This window comes from Denticeps clupeoides, chromosome 10 (genome assembly GCF_900700375.1).
Source record: "Denticeps clupeoides chromosome 10, fDenClu1.1, whole genome shotgun sequence".
In the NCBI taxonomy this organism is placed as follows: Eukaryota; Metazoa; Chordata; class Actinopteri; order Clupeiformes; family Denticipitidae; genus Denticeps; species Denticeps clupeoides.
Window position 1 is genome coordinate 7,377,306 of NC_041716.1, and position 17,508 is coordinate 7,394,813.

The 17,508-nt window shown below is 42.7% G+C and overlaps 2 protein-coding genes across 7 annotated transcripts in view; one reads left to right on the top strand and one right to left on the bottom strand.

Annotated features, from left to right (window-relative positions):
* Nucleotides 1-8,048, top strand: part of LOC114798885 (transmembrane protein 198-like) — a 9,004-nt gene extending 956 nt beyond the window's left edge. The window contains exons 2-5 of one of the 3 annotated variants that reach the window (XM_028994955.1): nt 715-986; nt 2,423-2,989; nt 5,323-5,456; nt 6,170-6,322. In XM_028994955.1, the coding sequence (XP_028850788.1) occupies nt 833-986; nt 2,423-2,989; nt 5,323-5,456; nt 6,170-6,322 (1,008 nt within the window). In that variant the 5' untranslated portion in view covers nt 715-832. Of the gene's footprint in view, nt 1-714; nt 987-2,422; nt 2,990-5,322; nt 5,457-6,169 lie in introns of those variants that run through there. The other 2 variants (XM_028994956.1, XM_028994957.1) reach the window with 2 other exon arrangements.
* Nucleotides 7,801-17,508, bottom strand: part of gnb1a (guanine nucleotide binding protein (G protein), beta polypeptide 1a) — a 26,907-nt gene continuing 17,199 nt past the window's right edge. For all 4 annotated transcript variants that reach the window (XM_028994951.1, XM_028994950.1, XM_028994952.1 and 1 more), the window contains exons 2-11: nt 17,229-17,341; nt 16,920-16,958; nt 16,718-16,824; nt 15,254-15,317; nt 14,807-14,969; nt 13,271-13,337; nt 12,730-12,931; nt 12,122-12,338; nt 10,191-10,306; nt 7,801-9,719 (exon numbers count right to left, since the gene is read on the bottom strand). In XM_028994951.1, coding sequence (XP_028850784.1) covers nt 10,200-10,306; nt 12,122-12,338; nt 12,730-12,931; nt 13,271-13,337; nt 14,807-14,969; nt 15,254-15,317; nt 16,718-16,824; nt 16,920-16,958; nt 17,229-17,285 — 1,023 coding nt within the window. In that variant the 5' untranslated portion in view covers nt 17,286-17,341 and the 3' untranslated portion in view covers nt 7,801-9,719; nt 10,191-10,199. The remainder of the gene's footprint in view (nt 9,720-10,190; nt 10,307-12,121; nt 12,339-12,729; nt 12,932-13,270; nt 13,338-14,806; nt 14,970-15,253; nt 15,318-16,717; nt 16,825-16,919; nt 16,959-17,228; nt 17,342-17,508) is intronic.

Sequence of the window (17,508 nt, forward strand, 5' to 3'; positions counted from 1 at the left end):
ATGAAAACATTTAAAATCCCGCTTTTATTCGCTGTTTTTGGGGGAACCCTGTGGTTATTCCTCCTTGCAAGCGGTCAAAACAACGTTGTTTCGAGCTCCCGGCAGGAATCCAGCTGTGCACAAGGTGTGCTGGACAAGCACTTGTCCACATGTGCAGAACAATAACCTGGCGTGCTCTGCCGCTTTTCCTGCTCTGCTTCCTGAGAGGAACGGACACGGAGCATACGGGGGGGGGGGGGGGGGGGGGGGGGGGGGTTATGGCCGTTTCCTCCTCACACCCTTGCTTGGGAAAGACGGGGGAGGGGATGTAGGAGAGGTCAGCAGACAGACATACGGAGGTCTCGGTGCAGCTGCGGCGTACTTCGAGAGTCCAACTGGAATTTTGGGGAAAGGGGACATCCTTGGTGTCTCTCTGTTTCCAGCAAATGTCCTCCTCATCACCATACATTAGTGAAAGAAATTGGAATTGATATTCTACACCCAGCAAAATATTAAATCATGATGTCAGAGCTTCAGTATTCTACATATGTAACTTATTTACTTGTTCCTGTTATTTCAAGTGGTTACAATAAAAGGGATTTAATTTTGATTTGATTACAGGCATGTATCATTTTATACTTTACACTTTTAGATAGACTGGAGGAATTGCCTCTAATGAGAAATGTCTTCGTTATAGTCTTGATTGGATATTTTGGTTAATCCTTAATTGCTCAGGAGACGTTGTGAAGATGAATGTCAGCCGTGTGCAGGAAGCCTACGAGTCTGCGAAGAAGAACCGCATCAGGGAAGGCGGGCTTCCTAAATAGAACCACACACTCCAGATTAGTTCAGAATGGCTGACTCCTCTCTGCTCGCTGCTGACCGGGTGAGACCGCCGGTGGAGGAGACGTACGCCTGCGGCTTTCAGATGAAAAGGAACCACGAGCCTGTCCCGGCAGCCATCTGTGCAATGTGCTTTTTGGTCGGGGCTATCTACTGCTTCTTTGGTAAATACTTTCATACGTTTTATACATTTTTATACCCGGGCATGAGCAGCTGATAATATATAATATATTTACAGGATGCAGGTATATCCTGGTTATTAGTGATCATATACCTCTTTCAATTTTCTTTCTAGGCCAATGTTGACTTCACCATGTGAGAACAGAAACTAGTCTGTAGCCCTAATATTTTTCAGGCATGTTTCTTGGCATCATAAATCACCATTTTAATGACGTGTCATGTTGCCATAAAAGCACATTCTGGTTCCTGTAAAATGTCACACACAGCATCCTTGCTCACAGGTCATTGGTGGACAACATGTCATTCATGCATTCTGACTGGCAGACAAGTGAATCTGATGCTTCTGGATCCTTCAGTAGCACCTCGAAAATATAAGCCCCACCCACCTTCCTTTCTTCATCTTGACAACGTTTGGGTGACTCTCCTTTCCACGGCAGCAGTTTAAGGACGTGCAGGGTGGCTTGGGGACAGACGTCCTCTGTTAAGTGGATCAGCTGCTGTTTATCGCCCTGACTCACGACTCCACCTGACAAATTCAGCCCTGTGAGGATCAGTTCCATAAAGCTTTCTGTGAATTGTGCTGGAAACTTCCACTCTAAATGCCAAGTCAACAATGAGAGAACTTCCCTTGTTGCTCAATTAGTGGCTTGAACATCAGGAAAATCAATGGGACTAAAGTTCTGGAAATCTCACTGATTCGTTATTTTGGGGTGGTAGTAGCCTAGTGGGTAACACACTCGCCTATGAACCAGGAGACCCGGGTTCGAATCCCACTTACTACCATTGTGTCCCTGAGCAAGACACTTAACCCTAAATTGCTCCAGGGAGACTGTCCCTGTAACTACTGATTGTAAGTCGCTCTGGATAAGGGCGTCTGATAAATGCTGTAAATATATTTTCCAAGCACTGCTTTTAAGGGGAAGTCAGCAGCTTCAAACATCAATCCCAGTTGTTGAATGTCTGTTGCTGCCCGAACATGCATGGAGGGTATGAATCGCGAGTTTGTTCAAATCAAATACAGCAGATTATGTACAGACATGCAAACAAAAGAAATCAATCCAAGGAGCCAGAGCCACTCTGCTCCACCTTGTGCCCAGTTACCTGTTTAAAATCATATGTTTTTAATATTTGAAAAGTCAATCTGAAAGATGAACTAAAGTATTTACCGTAATCTAGATTTGACAGTAGAGCTCTTACTGAACAACAGAATGTTCAGATTTTTTGTAATGTTAGAAAATGTCATCTGTTTCTAGTTTTCCTATCAAATATTGCCATATTTCTTTTTAAATGTTGAAATGTTTATGGCTCCATTTCTAATAAATTTTAAGAAAGTCAAACTGCCTCCAATAAATGGATCTAACTTGCGTTGTTGCAGCTCTCGGTACCAGAACCTCAGGATGTGGCTCTTTCTCTCCACCAGGCTACCGCTGCCTGAAGCTGGTCATGTTCCTGTCAGGGCTAGTGCTGGGACTGGGTGTGTCCTACCCACTCGCCAAGGCTGTGGACCCCCAGATGGACACCGAATCCCACGCTGGCCTCTGCCTGGGCGCGGGTATACTAGTTGGCGCAGTTACGCTCCTGGTGAAGGCCGCTGGTCTCTTCGTTACCGGCCTGCAGCTTGGCCTCCTGCTCTCTGCCGCCGCCCTGCTGGCAGCAGGGCAGCACTGCTCCCTCTCCCCCGCCTGGGTGCCTTTGGGCATCGCAACGGGAGCGGGCGTTTCCTGCGGCGTGCTGGCGCTGCTGTGGCAGAAGGCGTTCGCTGTGAGCGCCACGGCGGCGCTGGGTGCCGCCGTGGTGACGGCGTGTGCGGACTACTGCGTGGAGACGCCAGTGCTGGGGGCCTGGGTGCGTCAGGGGCTGCGCAGGGAGGCCCGAGAAGCGCACTGCTGGTACACGTGGGTGGTGCTGGCGTCCTGGCCTGCCCTCGGCCTGCTGGGAGCGCTGGTGCAGTGGAGGCTGACAGCCCACGGGGTCTCACACACTCAAGGTCAGTGCGAAAGAACAACTGGTTGTCAGTGTTACCAGGGGCCTAGCGGTTAAGGAAGCGGCCCCGTAATCAGAAGGTTGCCGGTTCGAATCCCGATCCACCAAGGTGCCACTGAGGTGTCACTGAGCCTCCCACTGCTCACTCAGGGTGATGGGTTAAATGCAGAGGACAAATTTCACTGTGTGCACCGTGTGCTGTGCTGCTGTGTATCACATGTGACAATCACTTCACTTTATCACTTTATTACCAAAGATGATGGCGGCAGCATTTCTGGCTGTAAACCACAGTACTAGACTGGATATTAAACCACGGAGGAGTAAAGAGAGCGAAAGTGGAAACTGTTCAGGCAAGACTTAATCCAGAAGGAACAAATATAAAAATATAAAATGCATCTGTTACAGCGCATCCTGTCGCCTGTTTTTTTTTGTCAATCAAAAATATAGTCCACATGTAAAAATCTTCTATAAGGATCTTCTACAGCTCTAAAACGAGTAGACCATTTTATGTAAATGGTCACACTTTCTTCATCATGAGCAGTTGCTGGTTTTGTGATCAGCTCAACCAGATCTCACTAAACAAGGAACGGGGCAGTGGTGGCCTAACGGTTAAGGAAGCGGCCCCGTAATCAGAAGGTTGCAGGTTCGAATCCCGATCCACTGAGGTGACACTGAGCAAAGCACCGTCCGCACACACTATTCCCCGGGCACCAGTCATGGCTGCCCACTGCTCACTCAGGGTGATGGGTTAAATGCAGAGGACAAATTTCACTGTGTGCACCGTGTGCTGTGCTGCTGTGTATCACATGTGACAATAACTTAATTTTTTTATTTCTTTTTTTAAAGGAAACCTTTCACAGCCACTCCAGTGGACCTAACATCATGTTACTTTTTATTTAACTCTGTTTTTGATGTGCTTCTCAGGTTATATAATAAGGTTTAAAAACTTGACTTTTCGTTCACATTCATTGTCATTTTCAGTGTTCTTGTCATGTCGGTGAGCTGACGAGGGAAGGAAGCGCAGAGGCGGGACATAAGGGAAACAATGATATATTTATAAATATGAATTAACAAAAGCAGCGCGATGGCTGAAAACAGGGGAACAAAGGCGAGAACATAAACTAGCCCGCAGGCGTGTGGCGGTTGCCAGAACTCAAAAAGGTTGCCAGGTACAAAATCACACACAAGTTCACCAAAGAATTCACAAAAAGGTTGGAGCTCCAGAGGGGCGTAAATCACAGGCTTTTTAAAAGCAGTCCTGATTGGCTACAGCAGTTTCCAGCTGTGGCCAATCCTGACAGTTCTATTACACTTTATTTGCAATAACAAACAAATTTCCACACAATTGGGGACAAAAAATATTTCTATCTACTGTTGAAATAAACAAACACACACAGTTTACAATGGTCAACCTCTTATTAAACAGACATTAGTCATCCACCCCCCCAAAACAACATCTGTAATGCTATATTATTATTAATGTCATAGTTATTAGGTGGTAGTAGCCTATTGGGTAAAACACTCGCCTATGAACCAGAACACAATCCCATTGTGTCCCTGAGCAAGACACTTAACCCTAAGTTGCTCCAGGGGGACTGTCCCTGTAACTACTGATTGTAAGTCGCTCTGGATAAGGGTGGATAATTATTATCCTATAATAACTACATGGTGGTAGTAGCCTAGTGGTAACACGCTCGCCTATGAACCAGAAGACCCAGGTTCAAATCCCACTTTCTACCATTGTGTCCCTGACTGTCCCTGTAACTACTGATTGTAAGTCGCTCTGGATAAGGGCGTCTGATAAATGCTGTAAATGTAAATGTATATTATTATTATTATATAATGATAAATAATATTATATTGCTGCCACTAGGCCATCTCGACCTACACTGTATTATGGGTCCTTGCACAGTAAAAGTGAAGTGATTGTCATTGTGAATCACTGCAGCACAGCACACAGTGACAGAACGAATTGTGTCCTGCATTTAAAAATCACCCTTGGTGAGCAGTGGGCAGCCATGACAGGCGCCCGGGGAGCAGTGTGTGGGGACGGTGTTTTGCTCGATGGCACCTCCTTCTGATTATGGGGGCCGCTTCCTTACTCACTAGGCCACAACGCAGAGTACTAACCACTATACGATTACAGCGAACCAGGCGAGCAGCACTCACAATGTCCTTTTTGGTGTTGTTGTGTTATTTTTAATTGCACAGCATTTTTTGCACACTTTGAATCCCCGATTTTATTTCTCTATGTACTTGTACATACATGGTGAGATGAATGAAAAGTTGACTGACTTTTTTCACGCTCTCTCTCTCTCTCTCTCTCTCTCTCCTCAGTGATAGTGAGCCGCAGACAGAAACAAGTTCCTCTGATGAGGATCAGACAGCGAGAGTTGCGCCGCCCGGCCGAGGGGATGTACCGCCAGAGACCCCCGCCACTCAAGCGCTATGCTGGAGATGTCCTGGCCCCTGTGAGTCAAAATAAATGCCATTGCAGTCGGCTGCCCGTTGCTGCCATCTGCTGGGTGTTCATACACATCACATGCTGACTTCGTATTGCTCTGTGTTGACAAAAGTATTGGCTCTGTGTTGTCAAAAGTATTGGGGTGCCTGAAGCTGGCACCCACTTTGCATTCAAAAATGCATATAACTTTTACTTATAAAACATGTAATACACGAGTACAGCAATACTATTTTCAGTCAATATCATTGTGCACCAACCTACACTCACATTTCTTAACACATGAAAACTTCTTGAAATCTGTCTTGAAATCCATATTAGTCTCTAATATAACAGCATTTAGTCTCATGGTTTACTGTAGCAGGTTTAAACACACATCCAATACACCGTAGTGTTTTTCATGAATGTGCAATACATGCACATACATGCATATATACATGCATATAATCAATGTGCACATCCATGCATATTTTTAATTCATCCAAGTTTACACATGCACATGAATGCATTTATATTTTCTATATTTTCTACTCATTCATGTTTATTTTTTTCAGAGTGTACTTTTTATACTGTACTGTTGGTATATATATTTTTTATTCTATTTGTTTTTTCTGCTTTACAACTGGCCACTTTTTGCTGTGACAATGCAAATGTATTTTATATAACGGCATTTGTTTTACTGGTCAGCTAATCGTCATGTTCAAAACTGCTCCTGTCCTGTAGAGTTACCTGAGGAGTCTGCAGGAGCGTCAGATGGGCACAGGCTCGTCCCAGAGCAGCCAGAGCACGGGTCACCACACCATGATCGACTTCGACTTTGAAACGGGCTCCATGGTGCCACTCACCACGTCCTCCTCCATCCTGCTGCAGGTCTAATGCGACGTCTCGAACAGGTGCACCTTGTGTGTGTACATCGGGTGTGTCAACCAACAATAGCCGAGAAAATATTCTAGATGTTTTATTCTTTGCTGTCAGCGCTGCCAGGTAAAGGAACTTTAGGGCATGATGTGCCTGATTCAGCAAGACCTTCTACAACAGAGAACTCTGCTTATCCCACCCAGCTCTCGTGGCCCAGCACTGACTTGACTTTTAACATCTGAGGAGGTCAACACTGTCAAACTGAGGCAGGACGGGGGCACCTGGTCCATATGACATGTCCTTCAAAATGTCCTGTTTTGTTTGTGACACCTTCTTTTGGAGCACATTCTGTCATCTTTATTTCCACAGAAGTGCCACGAGCGCAGCAGTTTATTGAAATAAATGACACAATGTGTTAATCCACCCTCCAATCAGAAACTGAAGATGTGACATCCGTGTTATATATTGGCGCATGGAATAGCTGAAATCCGACTTTTTTTTTTTTTTACATTGTATTGTTAAGACAATCTTATAAACAATTTAGAACCTTTTCATGAGAAAGTATGGACACTTGTGACACGGCATGGCCCAGCAGATTTGTGGCTTCTGTGGGAGGAACGTCTTGAAGGCTCCACTGTAGGGTTGCGCATACACTAGAATTACCACATTACACTGTACTGCATGTCCTTATTTAGGAAGGCGCAGTGAAGTCGTGCCAATTTGTACAACTGCTTTCCGTTCGCCCTCAAGAGGTTCTGTGGTCGGTGAAAGCATTAATTTCCATGGAAAGATATTTCTGCCATTCTGGCCTGGAGAGGATTTGCAATTTCCAAGGAAACCTCTGGGAATCTGTAACTAAATAAGGTTTTATTTTGACAATTTCCAGTTCCAGTCTGTTGACTTTTGCACAATCTTGGCCCACGTCATCATGAAAAGAAAAAAAAGTATTGTAAATAGTTTAAAACTAACAAACTTTTATTTAGATGTTTGACTAGAAAGATCACATGATTTAACACACACATTGTGATCAAATTAAAATTCCTAAAAAGCAGAATTTAGATATCATGCAAAGAAGAAAAAGTTTAAAGTTCAACATTACTGGTTTTATGCCTACCAGAAATCTTCAGCCAGAACAATTCCATTAAATATGATCTACCTAATCACACCTTAATCTGAACATGTACTAAAATTAGGAATGAAAAAAAAAAATGCATTTCTTTAATCCTGAAACAGACAGATGATGCAAAATGTTCCATTTACCTCTGAGAGAAAGAAACGTCCCAACACCAGATCAGCTCAAACTGCTTTTTATTACATCTTAAATAACAATACATTTTAATATTGTTTCTATCTTGCATCCAGCTTTCTGTTGTACACCGACTGACTTTAAAATTAAATACAAAAGGTGAAAGGGATACAATTGGGTGCAGAGCTCTACAGCTATTTTCATGGAGAGAGTGAGCGATAAAGAGAGAGAAAAGGAAAAGGGAATTTAATTTGTAATGTTTTTAAGTTTTTTATTAATTTTTTTGCCAACTCCAGGCCTAACGCACAATAACAGCACATTTTTTTGTACAGAATGTCGCAGAGAAATAACAGAATGAAAATAAAAATAATAATAATAATAAAATGCCACTACTGCTACAGAGAGAGACCCTGTGTACAGTGAAGGGAACAGAAAATCCTGCCATTCAAATGCTGCAGTTTTATTAAATATATTTTTTTTTCTCTTTTTTTTTTATTAAAGGACAGAAAAACAAAACCTGTTACAAAAAGTTACTGTCATTCTTCTCTTTGTATCTGGAATTTGTTTTGCTACAGAAAGAATGAAAATTTCTTTGTTCTATTCATTGATGTGTGTACATGTGACGTGTGCGAGTTCGCGTGAGTATCCGTGAGTGTGGGAGGGCGGTGTGTGTGTGTGTGTGTGTGTGTGTGTGTGTGTGTGTGTGTGTGTGTAGACTGACTTGCGTCTGTTTCTCAAGGGGGTGGGGAGGGAAGGAAGGGGGTTGGTGTATTTGCTTCTCTTAAGTGCATAGCTTTTGACAAGTTAAATTTCATTCTGTATGCACAGAGTAGCCAAAACAGAATATAAATATTACTGTGATGGTGATGATATATTTAACAGGTTATTTTTCTTAAAGAAACACACCGAAAAGGACTTAGTTCCATATGCACCTCTTTATAAGCAATTCTACAGCATGCGATTCTAAGAGAGTTAACCCACCCATGGCAGACAACCAAAATAACTTTTTTTTTAATTTTTAACTTAAAAAGTTTCAATATCATTATTTTCAAACATTGATTTATACAACATGTCATTCACAGAATATGAACTGCATTTCCAAGCGTGGAAGGGGCACCTGTGTTGACAGGAATTCTGGAATGATTCCCAAAGCCCTCCCACTTCCAATCACATCACCAGTCCAAACCAAGTTCAACAGAAAAGGAACCGAAAATAAAACAAAACAAAATAAAATTAATAAACCAATGGGTTAAATCTTCATTTAATTATACTACATTGCCCAAAAAAAGTGAAGAAATTGTTAAACGGCTTTTCATTTTAAAAACGAGCATTCATCATTATCTTAAAACAGCATGTGCTTGGTTAGTTAACATTTTCAACATTATTCTATATACGCAAAGTTTATTTTTGTGCAAACAAAGATTTGTGACTAGACAGGAGGAGGAAAAGGAAACCGAAAAGGAGAGAGGGGGACTAGATACACAGAGTGGAAATACCCTGAAAGCTGGACTTGGACTCCATGGTGAAGCTCAATTCATTTGGATTAAAATGACATGGTGATTATTTATACCTTTATTTTTTTTTTTCAAATCTACAAACTGAGTTCTAAAATATTTTAAAGACTATGAGACAAAAGAAAGCTTTCAATCCTCATTTCAACAATTATCCACAGATCACATATCTAGAACCTGGGGGGGTGGTGGGGTGGTGGTTATAAAATATAAACATAAAATAAAATAAAAAAAAAAACCCAATAGCTATCAAGAATGAGAATTTCTTCCTTTCAATAATACCCGCCGCACAAGGGACAGTACGGACAGTAGTGGACACGTTTGAGGGGTTACTTTTTATTTACTCATGTATTAAATACATCATAAAATGGTCCCAGAAGGAATGCACAATTTCGTTCCCATTTTCTCTTCTACCACTGAATTCCTCGTGATTTATCTGAGTGATAAACAATTGTGCTCTTCTTTTTTTTTAATGGGAAGGAAAAGTATAATTTTTGCCCTTCATAGTTTTGATTCATATTGTTTTGGGGGACTGGGGTAGAAGGTGGGGTGATGGAGTCAGTTTTTTGAGGTGTTTGAAAAGATTGGATATGCAATAAAATTGAACATTTTTGATGTTGGAATGATCTTCCAGTCAACTTTGGAGTCCGGATGCCATCTGAGAAGAGAGGGGAAAAAACAGAAATTTAAACCAATACAAAAGGATCACACAGGCTCAGACCTTTTCAATTCACTTTGATCTACACTGTACAATTTCAGTCACTAAGCAGTGAAAAGGTGTCTCCAGTTAGTCAGAAAAAAATAAAATATGTGGGAGGGAATATCCAAAGCCATTTGGGGGAAAAAAGAGTGACTTCCTGCATGTGGAGGAGTGTTAGTCTGTATTACATTTCTTTATGTGCCTATTCCAGATATAATCCTGATACTCAAGATGCAAGATTTTAAACAGGGTGAACTAAATTGAATTAAGCTTACTACTCTGCAAATGTAGGAGACGAATAACACTTGGACCCAGGCTTCACTTCATGGCTGTTGTGACATGAAAATAAATCTTCTAGATTTTGCTCCATTATCTGGTGTTGGGAAATTGACAGTCGTAAATTGTTAGCTACACAAATGTAAATCTCACCTTCATGCTTTAATTCCAGATCTTGAGGAAACTGTCCCAGGAGCCTGTAGCCACAGCCATTCCATCATCGGTCACGCCCAAGCAGCTAACGCGGTTATCATGCCCAGCCAGGACACCTAAAACCGGAAGCACAACCATGCATTATGTACCAGTACCCCCAACCTGACCATAATGGTACAGCTAGATTTGTGTCGGAAACCTTTAGTACATCAGTCTCTACATCCACATTAATCCTTTAGTGTAATTAAGATCAGAATCAAAATCGTATTTATTGTCCAAGTAAGTGCAAGCACATACAAGGAATATGATTCCAGATGGTGTCTCTCAAGTACAGTGTAGGAAAAAAAACAACAAAAAAAAAAAAAAAAAAAACAATGTGCAAGGATGGAAGTTGTGGAATTTGTTTATACTGTTTATAAATATATTTATGTAAGAATGTACATAGGTCTATAAATAAATAGGCAAAAATCTAAATCCTATAAAGAGAGTACATAAAGTGCAGTGTGCAATGTTGAATGTGATCTGCAGTGTGACAGTTTCAGCTGTTTAGGAGGGAGTAATAGTACTTTTAATAATAATTGAACAATTTATACATTGTGTATTAACACACTTGACTAAATTTCATCCAAAATTACTACCACAGCCAGTAAGGGTAACCCCTTATGGCCTAAATGCTCTAAAAAAGGGCATCTGATAAATGTCATAAAGGTAAATGTAGTTAAGTGATGAGTGCAAGGACATATGTGACATTCGTTGCGGCATCACCTACATCAGCATGTATATAATTTATCCCTTAATCTGATCAGATAGCCATTAATATCTGCTCTGAGGCTGAATGACAAAAAGAATGACAACCTTTTACTATTATGGCTGGTTCACTGGTTTACAGACTGGAAGCCTTCAGCAATTTTCTCAGACCAATGCCATTTGCTACAGCTATTTATTTCAGCTGTAATTCCTAATTTCACTCTGCACTCTGATGTGATGTCACTGTTGCATGTATGCACATCCCAATGGAAACTCAAACATAATACAGCTCAGGGCTAAGGCAATAAATAAATACATTTACGAGCAGGCACAGCATCCACACTAGTGTGGAGGAGGAGGAGGAGGAGGCGGCGGCGACGGCGACATGTCCGCTGCAGCGCCGCCTTCACTGATGTACATTGTGGCTCTCTGTTAACACTCCCCCCAGGCTGCCCCTCTGAAAGTTACACGGCTTCTGATCAGAAATGCACACGCTGTCAATATCACTAAAGAATTCATGCCTCGGCCTGGGGGATCTTCCGTTCGCCAGGCCCTGTAAATAGCAGCCGCCGCCATGAGAAATGTGGGGGTGGGGCTAAAGGACTGGGTAGAAAATCCATACTTTGGAAACCTTAGATAAAGTATTTATTTTACAGTATTTTACAGTAGCAATAATTCATAATCATGATTTTGGAAGTGAAGCACTCAGCGACTGGAAAAAGTTGACATTCAGAATGAATTTAAGCTTGGCTAATATTCAATATCAGGAACACTTTGCAAGGAGAAAAATATGATAGTGTTCCTATTCTTATTTGGTGCGCTTATTTGTTCATAAGTATGTATAAAAACATTGATCTGCCCAACAAGACTGCTTTCATAGCAGAACTTCCACCGCCTCATCAGCAGTTAACGGCCCAAAATTAGGCCTTTACCAATTATTATTTAATGTGCAAGAATGCTTCATTCCGAGCAATCCACAAACAAGAATGAAGAAAAGGGTGGAGATGATCTGTTCTCATCAGTGCCCCACCCTTTCAGGCTGGAGTTTCCAGTTCTGTCTTTGATGTTTATTGACCCCGGCAGAGAGTCATGGGGTCATCCAGTATGTGTGTGTGTGTGTGTGTGTGTGTGTGTGTGTGTGTGTGTGTGTGTGTGTTTGGGGTGGTTATGGATGTCAAACCCACCAGCGCGGTCTGCTTTGAGGGTGTCCCAGACGTTACAATTGAAGTCGTCATAGCCGGCCAGCAGCAGGCGGCCGCTCTTGGAGAAGGCGACAGAGGTGATTCCGCATATGATGTTGTCGTGGGAGTAGACCATCAGCTCCTGGTCGGCGCGCAGGTCAAACAGTCTGCAGGTGGCGTCGTCCGAGCCCGTGGCAAAGGCGTTGCCGTTGGGGAAGAACTATTCACCACATCACCAAAAGAAACAAACAATAGGCTTTCATGATTTAGTTCCCTCTGGACTGTAAATGCTAATCAGACAAACCACAGATTTACGGGTTAAATCAGAAAGAGGGGGCCACTCTGAGAAGTAACTATGGTTAAACTTGCTTAAGAAGAGATATAGTATACATTTATAGTACACAAGTATACACACACACACACCCACACACAGCCAGTACATAAGTGGTTAAACATGTTTCATTCAGGCCCCTGTGGAAAAAGTAAGCTGACGAAAAATATTTAACACACCAAGGTGTGCAGGCAATGCAATGCTACATTTGCATATGTAGGCCATAAGTAAATTAACATCTTCAGCGAGTATAGAGGCACAGGGTATGGAGCCCACTTACACAAATGGCATTGATGTCAGACTCATGGCCGGTGAATGTCTGTCGGCACATGCCTTCTCTAACATCCCAGAGTTTGGCGGAGGCGTCGCACGCTCCTGACACAAACAGACGGGTGTCTGGAGCCAGTGAGAGACTCATCACGTCTCCAGTGTGGCCAGCGAAAGTGGTTGTCTGTTGGCCAGTCTCAATGTCCCAGAGAGCACTATGTTATTGAGGTTAAAAAAAAGGCATATTAGCAATATCATAACAAATGTTAATCACATTAGTCTAATCTAAAATCAAATGGCAATAAGTGCTGAGAGCAAAGAAGAAAACTCTTAACTAAGCAGAAGTACCAAATCCTACAAAGTCTAAAAAGTCAAAGTCTACAAAGTGCCTTTTCAACAGACTCAATATAAGTAATTCCAGAGTGAAGTAAATGTAAACCAACAGCATATTTAAAATATATATATATTCTAAAATGTAACTATGGCACTACTTAAGTCACATGATCAGGGCTGTAGTACAAAAACAGTGCCACTGTGGCAGTACTTAAACTCACCAGGTGGTGTCACCAGAGCTGGTGACAATCTGGTTGTCATCCAGGAAGCGACAACAGGACAGGTACCCTGAGAAGCAGAAGACGACAACGTTCAGAACTGGAGCCATTCGCAGCACAACCCACCCACCCATCGGCTCAGGAGCCACGCTCCCATGAAACCTGGAATTATTTATACATCTGCCTGCATCCCACAAGTATTATGTTAATACACTATGTACCAAGTAAGGGATGTTCTTAGACTGAACATTTTGCATCAATGAGCATCATTAAATGACAGTACAGAGTGCAATGTCACTAAGAAATAAAAGGTCAAATTATCTCAATTTTCTAAAAAAAAAAGGGGGGGGGGGGCAATTAGCATGAGCATAACTTGCTAAAACGAGGTTTGTGTTCATAGAACTGATTAAAAAATACAGGTTTTTAAAGGGTCGCCAGCTACACAATGGTATGAACTGAGTCAAGTGAGTATAAAGCATTCTCTAGGTGTGAGGGTGTCTCCATATAAATAATTAATAGTGTAAAAAAAGGCCTGCGCCTGAACATGAACTCACTGACCTCCCCCATACCTCCATTTCTACTTTCCCCACTGGCTCTATATGCACTCAGAAATCTTAACGAATGAGATGCTGAAATGTACTTCTCTACTCTGAAACGACAGTGCTGACTTGCATCAGTCCTTCTTCATACTGACTTAAGGGTTGCAAATGTTACAAGACGTGTAACAAAAAGCCATGCAAATGAATACTCTGTAAAGTACTACATTTGGTGGCTGGGAAAGCTACAAAGCAGGAGGTTTTCCAAACTCCTCTTAATCAGATCACCTTCACCTGCCATGTAATGCAAATTAGCTACTTAATTAATCCAATTGTGTGAAAGTGATAGTGAGCACAGCACACAGGGACAATAAAACATTTCCTCTGCGTTTAACCAAATCACCCTTCCGGCAGAAATATACCTCCTGCGAGCAACGTACGCGTATACGTACACAGTTGCATTGTAAATGTTTGTGTGGATATACCTGCGTCAATACTGTGCGTCGTAATATGTAGTGTGAACTCCCTACCACCAGTTGTCAGTGTCGAGGGCACAAACCAAATAAATGAATGAAACTCTTAATGTCTTAAAAGTAATCTGTTGAGGGCAGATCAACTCTGGCCAATAAACGTACGCAGGTGTTGCATTCGTATTGTTAATTTTTGAGGATGTGCCCAAAAACTGACGCAAAGAATGCAGGACAAAGACCCTGGCTGTACACGCGTACATAGTTTACAGCAAGTATATTCCTGCCTTGAGAGCAGCCATGAAAGGAGTTTGTGGAGCAGTATGTTGGGACGGTAGCCTCAGTGGCAATTTGAGGTTTGAACCAGCAACCCTTTGGTTACGAGTCCAATTCCTTACCAGCCAGGCCACCACTGCCCCATAAATTAAAAGCAACATGCAGCTCGGACACACAAGTTTTGGCTAAAGCAGAGTTGAGGAGTGGGCCTGATTGGATCAGAGGGTTTGGAAGAGCTTAATTTTTGTTTTTTTATTTACCTGTGTGTCCGGCCAGCTCACGGCTGACACGGACGTTCCCCTCGCGGGTCTTGAGGTTGTATATGGAGCAGATGTTGTCCAGACCACCACAGGCCACATAGTTGCCAGAAGGGGCGTAGGCGCAGGTCATCACCCATGAAGAGCGCAGAGGGATGGCATGGACCTGTACAGAAGAGAATGGAGGAGAGGTAACTACATGATGACATACCTTCATTATGCAAAGATTATCCTATGGCACAGCTGTTGCCATACAGAGTTTGGGTTACACTTGAACTTTCTGGTGCTGAAAGGCTAGTTGTGGTCCACTAGCCAATTTCAGCCTGTTTCTGAGTGGCTTCAGTAACACATAATATACACAATGTTTTTTACTGATGTGAGGGACAAAAATCTGAAATATAAGAACAATAAATTGCAGTTTTTTTTCCCTGCTTTTATTTTGGATGTTACCTTGTTTGTGGTATAGCTGTCCCAAATGATAAGCTTTCCATCCTGGGAGGCACTGACTAACAGCCTGTAAGAGAAAAGGAGATATGTGCAGCCGATTGATCAAATGCCACATGTGACGTACACATTTCCATACTTCAACAGCTACACCAGTATGAACATGTGTCAACACTTCCACTGATGTCCTTGACACAAGCAAAGGGGACAGGTGCCCCGGCATTACAGCCACCATACAGTCTGATGGGGGCTGTGTAAACATGCAGCGCTTTGAATATGTAAAAACCCACGCCCTCACAACAGCTACTCCATCACCACCAGCCTCTCTTAAAAGGAGGAAATATGGAAGAGGAGAAAACCCTGTCCCAAGTTTGCAATCTGAGACAGAAACTACTGCCCGTCTTCGCCACTCCCTCAATCAACAACTTCTTTTCATGGGATGCCAGTCCATTAGTGACTACACCCGCCTGTGCTTCAGAATAAGATGCTTAGTGTCGATAGCAGAGCATTATCCAGCGTGTCTTGCTCAGAGCAATAAGGCCAGAGTGGAATTAGGGGCCGTCGCATTCTCCTCCTGAGATTACAGCGTCAATCCAGCTGCCAGTCCACAGAAACGCCCCCCATTCCCATTTAAAACCTAAAGGAAGAGTTCACAACCAGATAATGGCTTTCTTTCCTTCATTTTTTATTTTTTTTATATATACATGTGAGGGGTAGGGGGCTCTTAATTCCCCACCCTCATACAAGCACGATGCTGCCGATGGCTAGAGATTGGGAACTGGGACTCAAGATGGGAATGAAGCTACTAAATTCTGCCTGATAAGCGCCTGACCTCGACCTTCAAGAAGGAATGAGAAGCTGCAGTTGGGCCGGTGTGTGTATGTGTGTGTGTTTGAGAGACCCAGTGCTCAATTTGGGTCTAAATTTGGTTGCGGTGTGTAACCTTTACAAGAACAAAGTGCTCTTCTAGGTCAAGTCTAACACTAATAACCTGTGACCCACAAGAACTCTATGAAGAGGAAAGAACGTTTTTCAGTTTAAAAAAAAAAAAAAAAAAAAAAAAAAAAAACCTGAGAACGTATGCACAGCACAAACTCGAAAAAAGGCGAACGCCTTGCTCCAAACTGCAAAGCAACATGACAAAGCAGTTTGGTGTTCCCGGGGGGAAAAAAGGCCACACCTGCTGACAAGCAATTAGCTTCCTAGCGCTGAGCTGATGCACGGCCTGAAAGACAGACAGTACAGGAAGAGCCAGTGTTCAATGCACCGAGGGACTTTATCCTAGGATTTGCCCATAAAAAGCATTTTCTGGCGAGGGGGGGTGGGGGGTGGACACTAACAGAAAGAGCTAAATAAGAGCTATCCTGTTGGGGAGAAGAGTCACTCTTGCACAGCACAGATTTCCAGGCGTCTTAGTCATCCATTCGCTCACCCCCATACCTGAGCAGAGTCGTGCTGGCGCAAGTTTACCTTGAGTCAGTGCCCCAGTGCATGGCATAGATTTTAGCCAGGTGACCCCTCAGCGTTCGCCGTGTGCGCATCTGAATTCGGCCAACGGGGTCGATGTTAGCTGTGATCTATTTGGATATAAAAAAAAAAAAAAAAGGATTCATTGTAATACCATTTAGGCTTTTTGTGCTGATGCCCTATGTCGATTTATGCTAAAATTTACCTGAGACAAGGTAGCATCTGCGCAGGCTTTCCTTGCATCCTTACAGAAATTGCAAGAGAGAGAGAGAAAAAATTATTTAGCAGAAGAGCTTTAAAGGAAAAATGGATGACCAAAACTGTAAAGCAGCTTTTATCAAATCAATGTCACATGACCAGAGAGTCATCATTACTACAGAAAAGGTGGACAATATCTGTCTGCTAATGGCAGCAGAGGGTTAAAAAAAAAAAAAAAAAAAGGGTGGAGGAGGACTAAAAATGAAAAGGAGAGACACACGGACCAGTCAGACAGACAGCTAGTTAGCTGGCTTACTCTGATCTGGTTCTTCAGCTGCTCAGCCTCCTGGCGTAGCTGGTCGAGTTCGCTCATTTTCCTCTGCTAAATCGTGTTCTTCACTCCGGCCTCTCGCTGGGAATCTCGCTGATCTGCGGGTAGACAAATGGAGAGCAGGTCAGTAAACGGTGGGACAAGTGACCTCACACTTTTATATGATACACAGCCCAAGGACTGATCTTAAGAGGACTGCTGTTCATTTAGGACCTAAATAACACTACACTAAATACTTCAAGATAATGGTAGCCTTATTAAACAT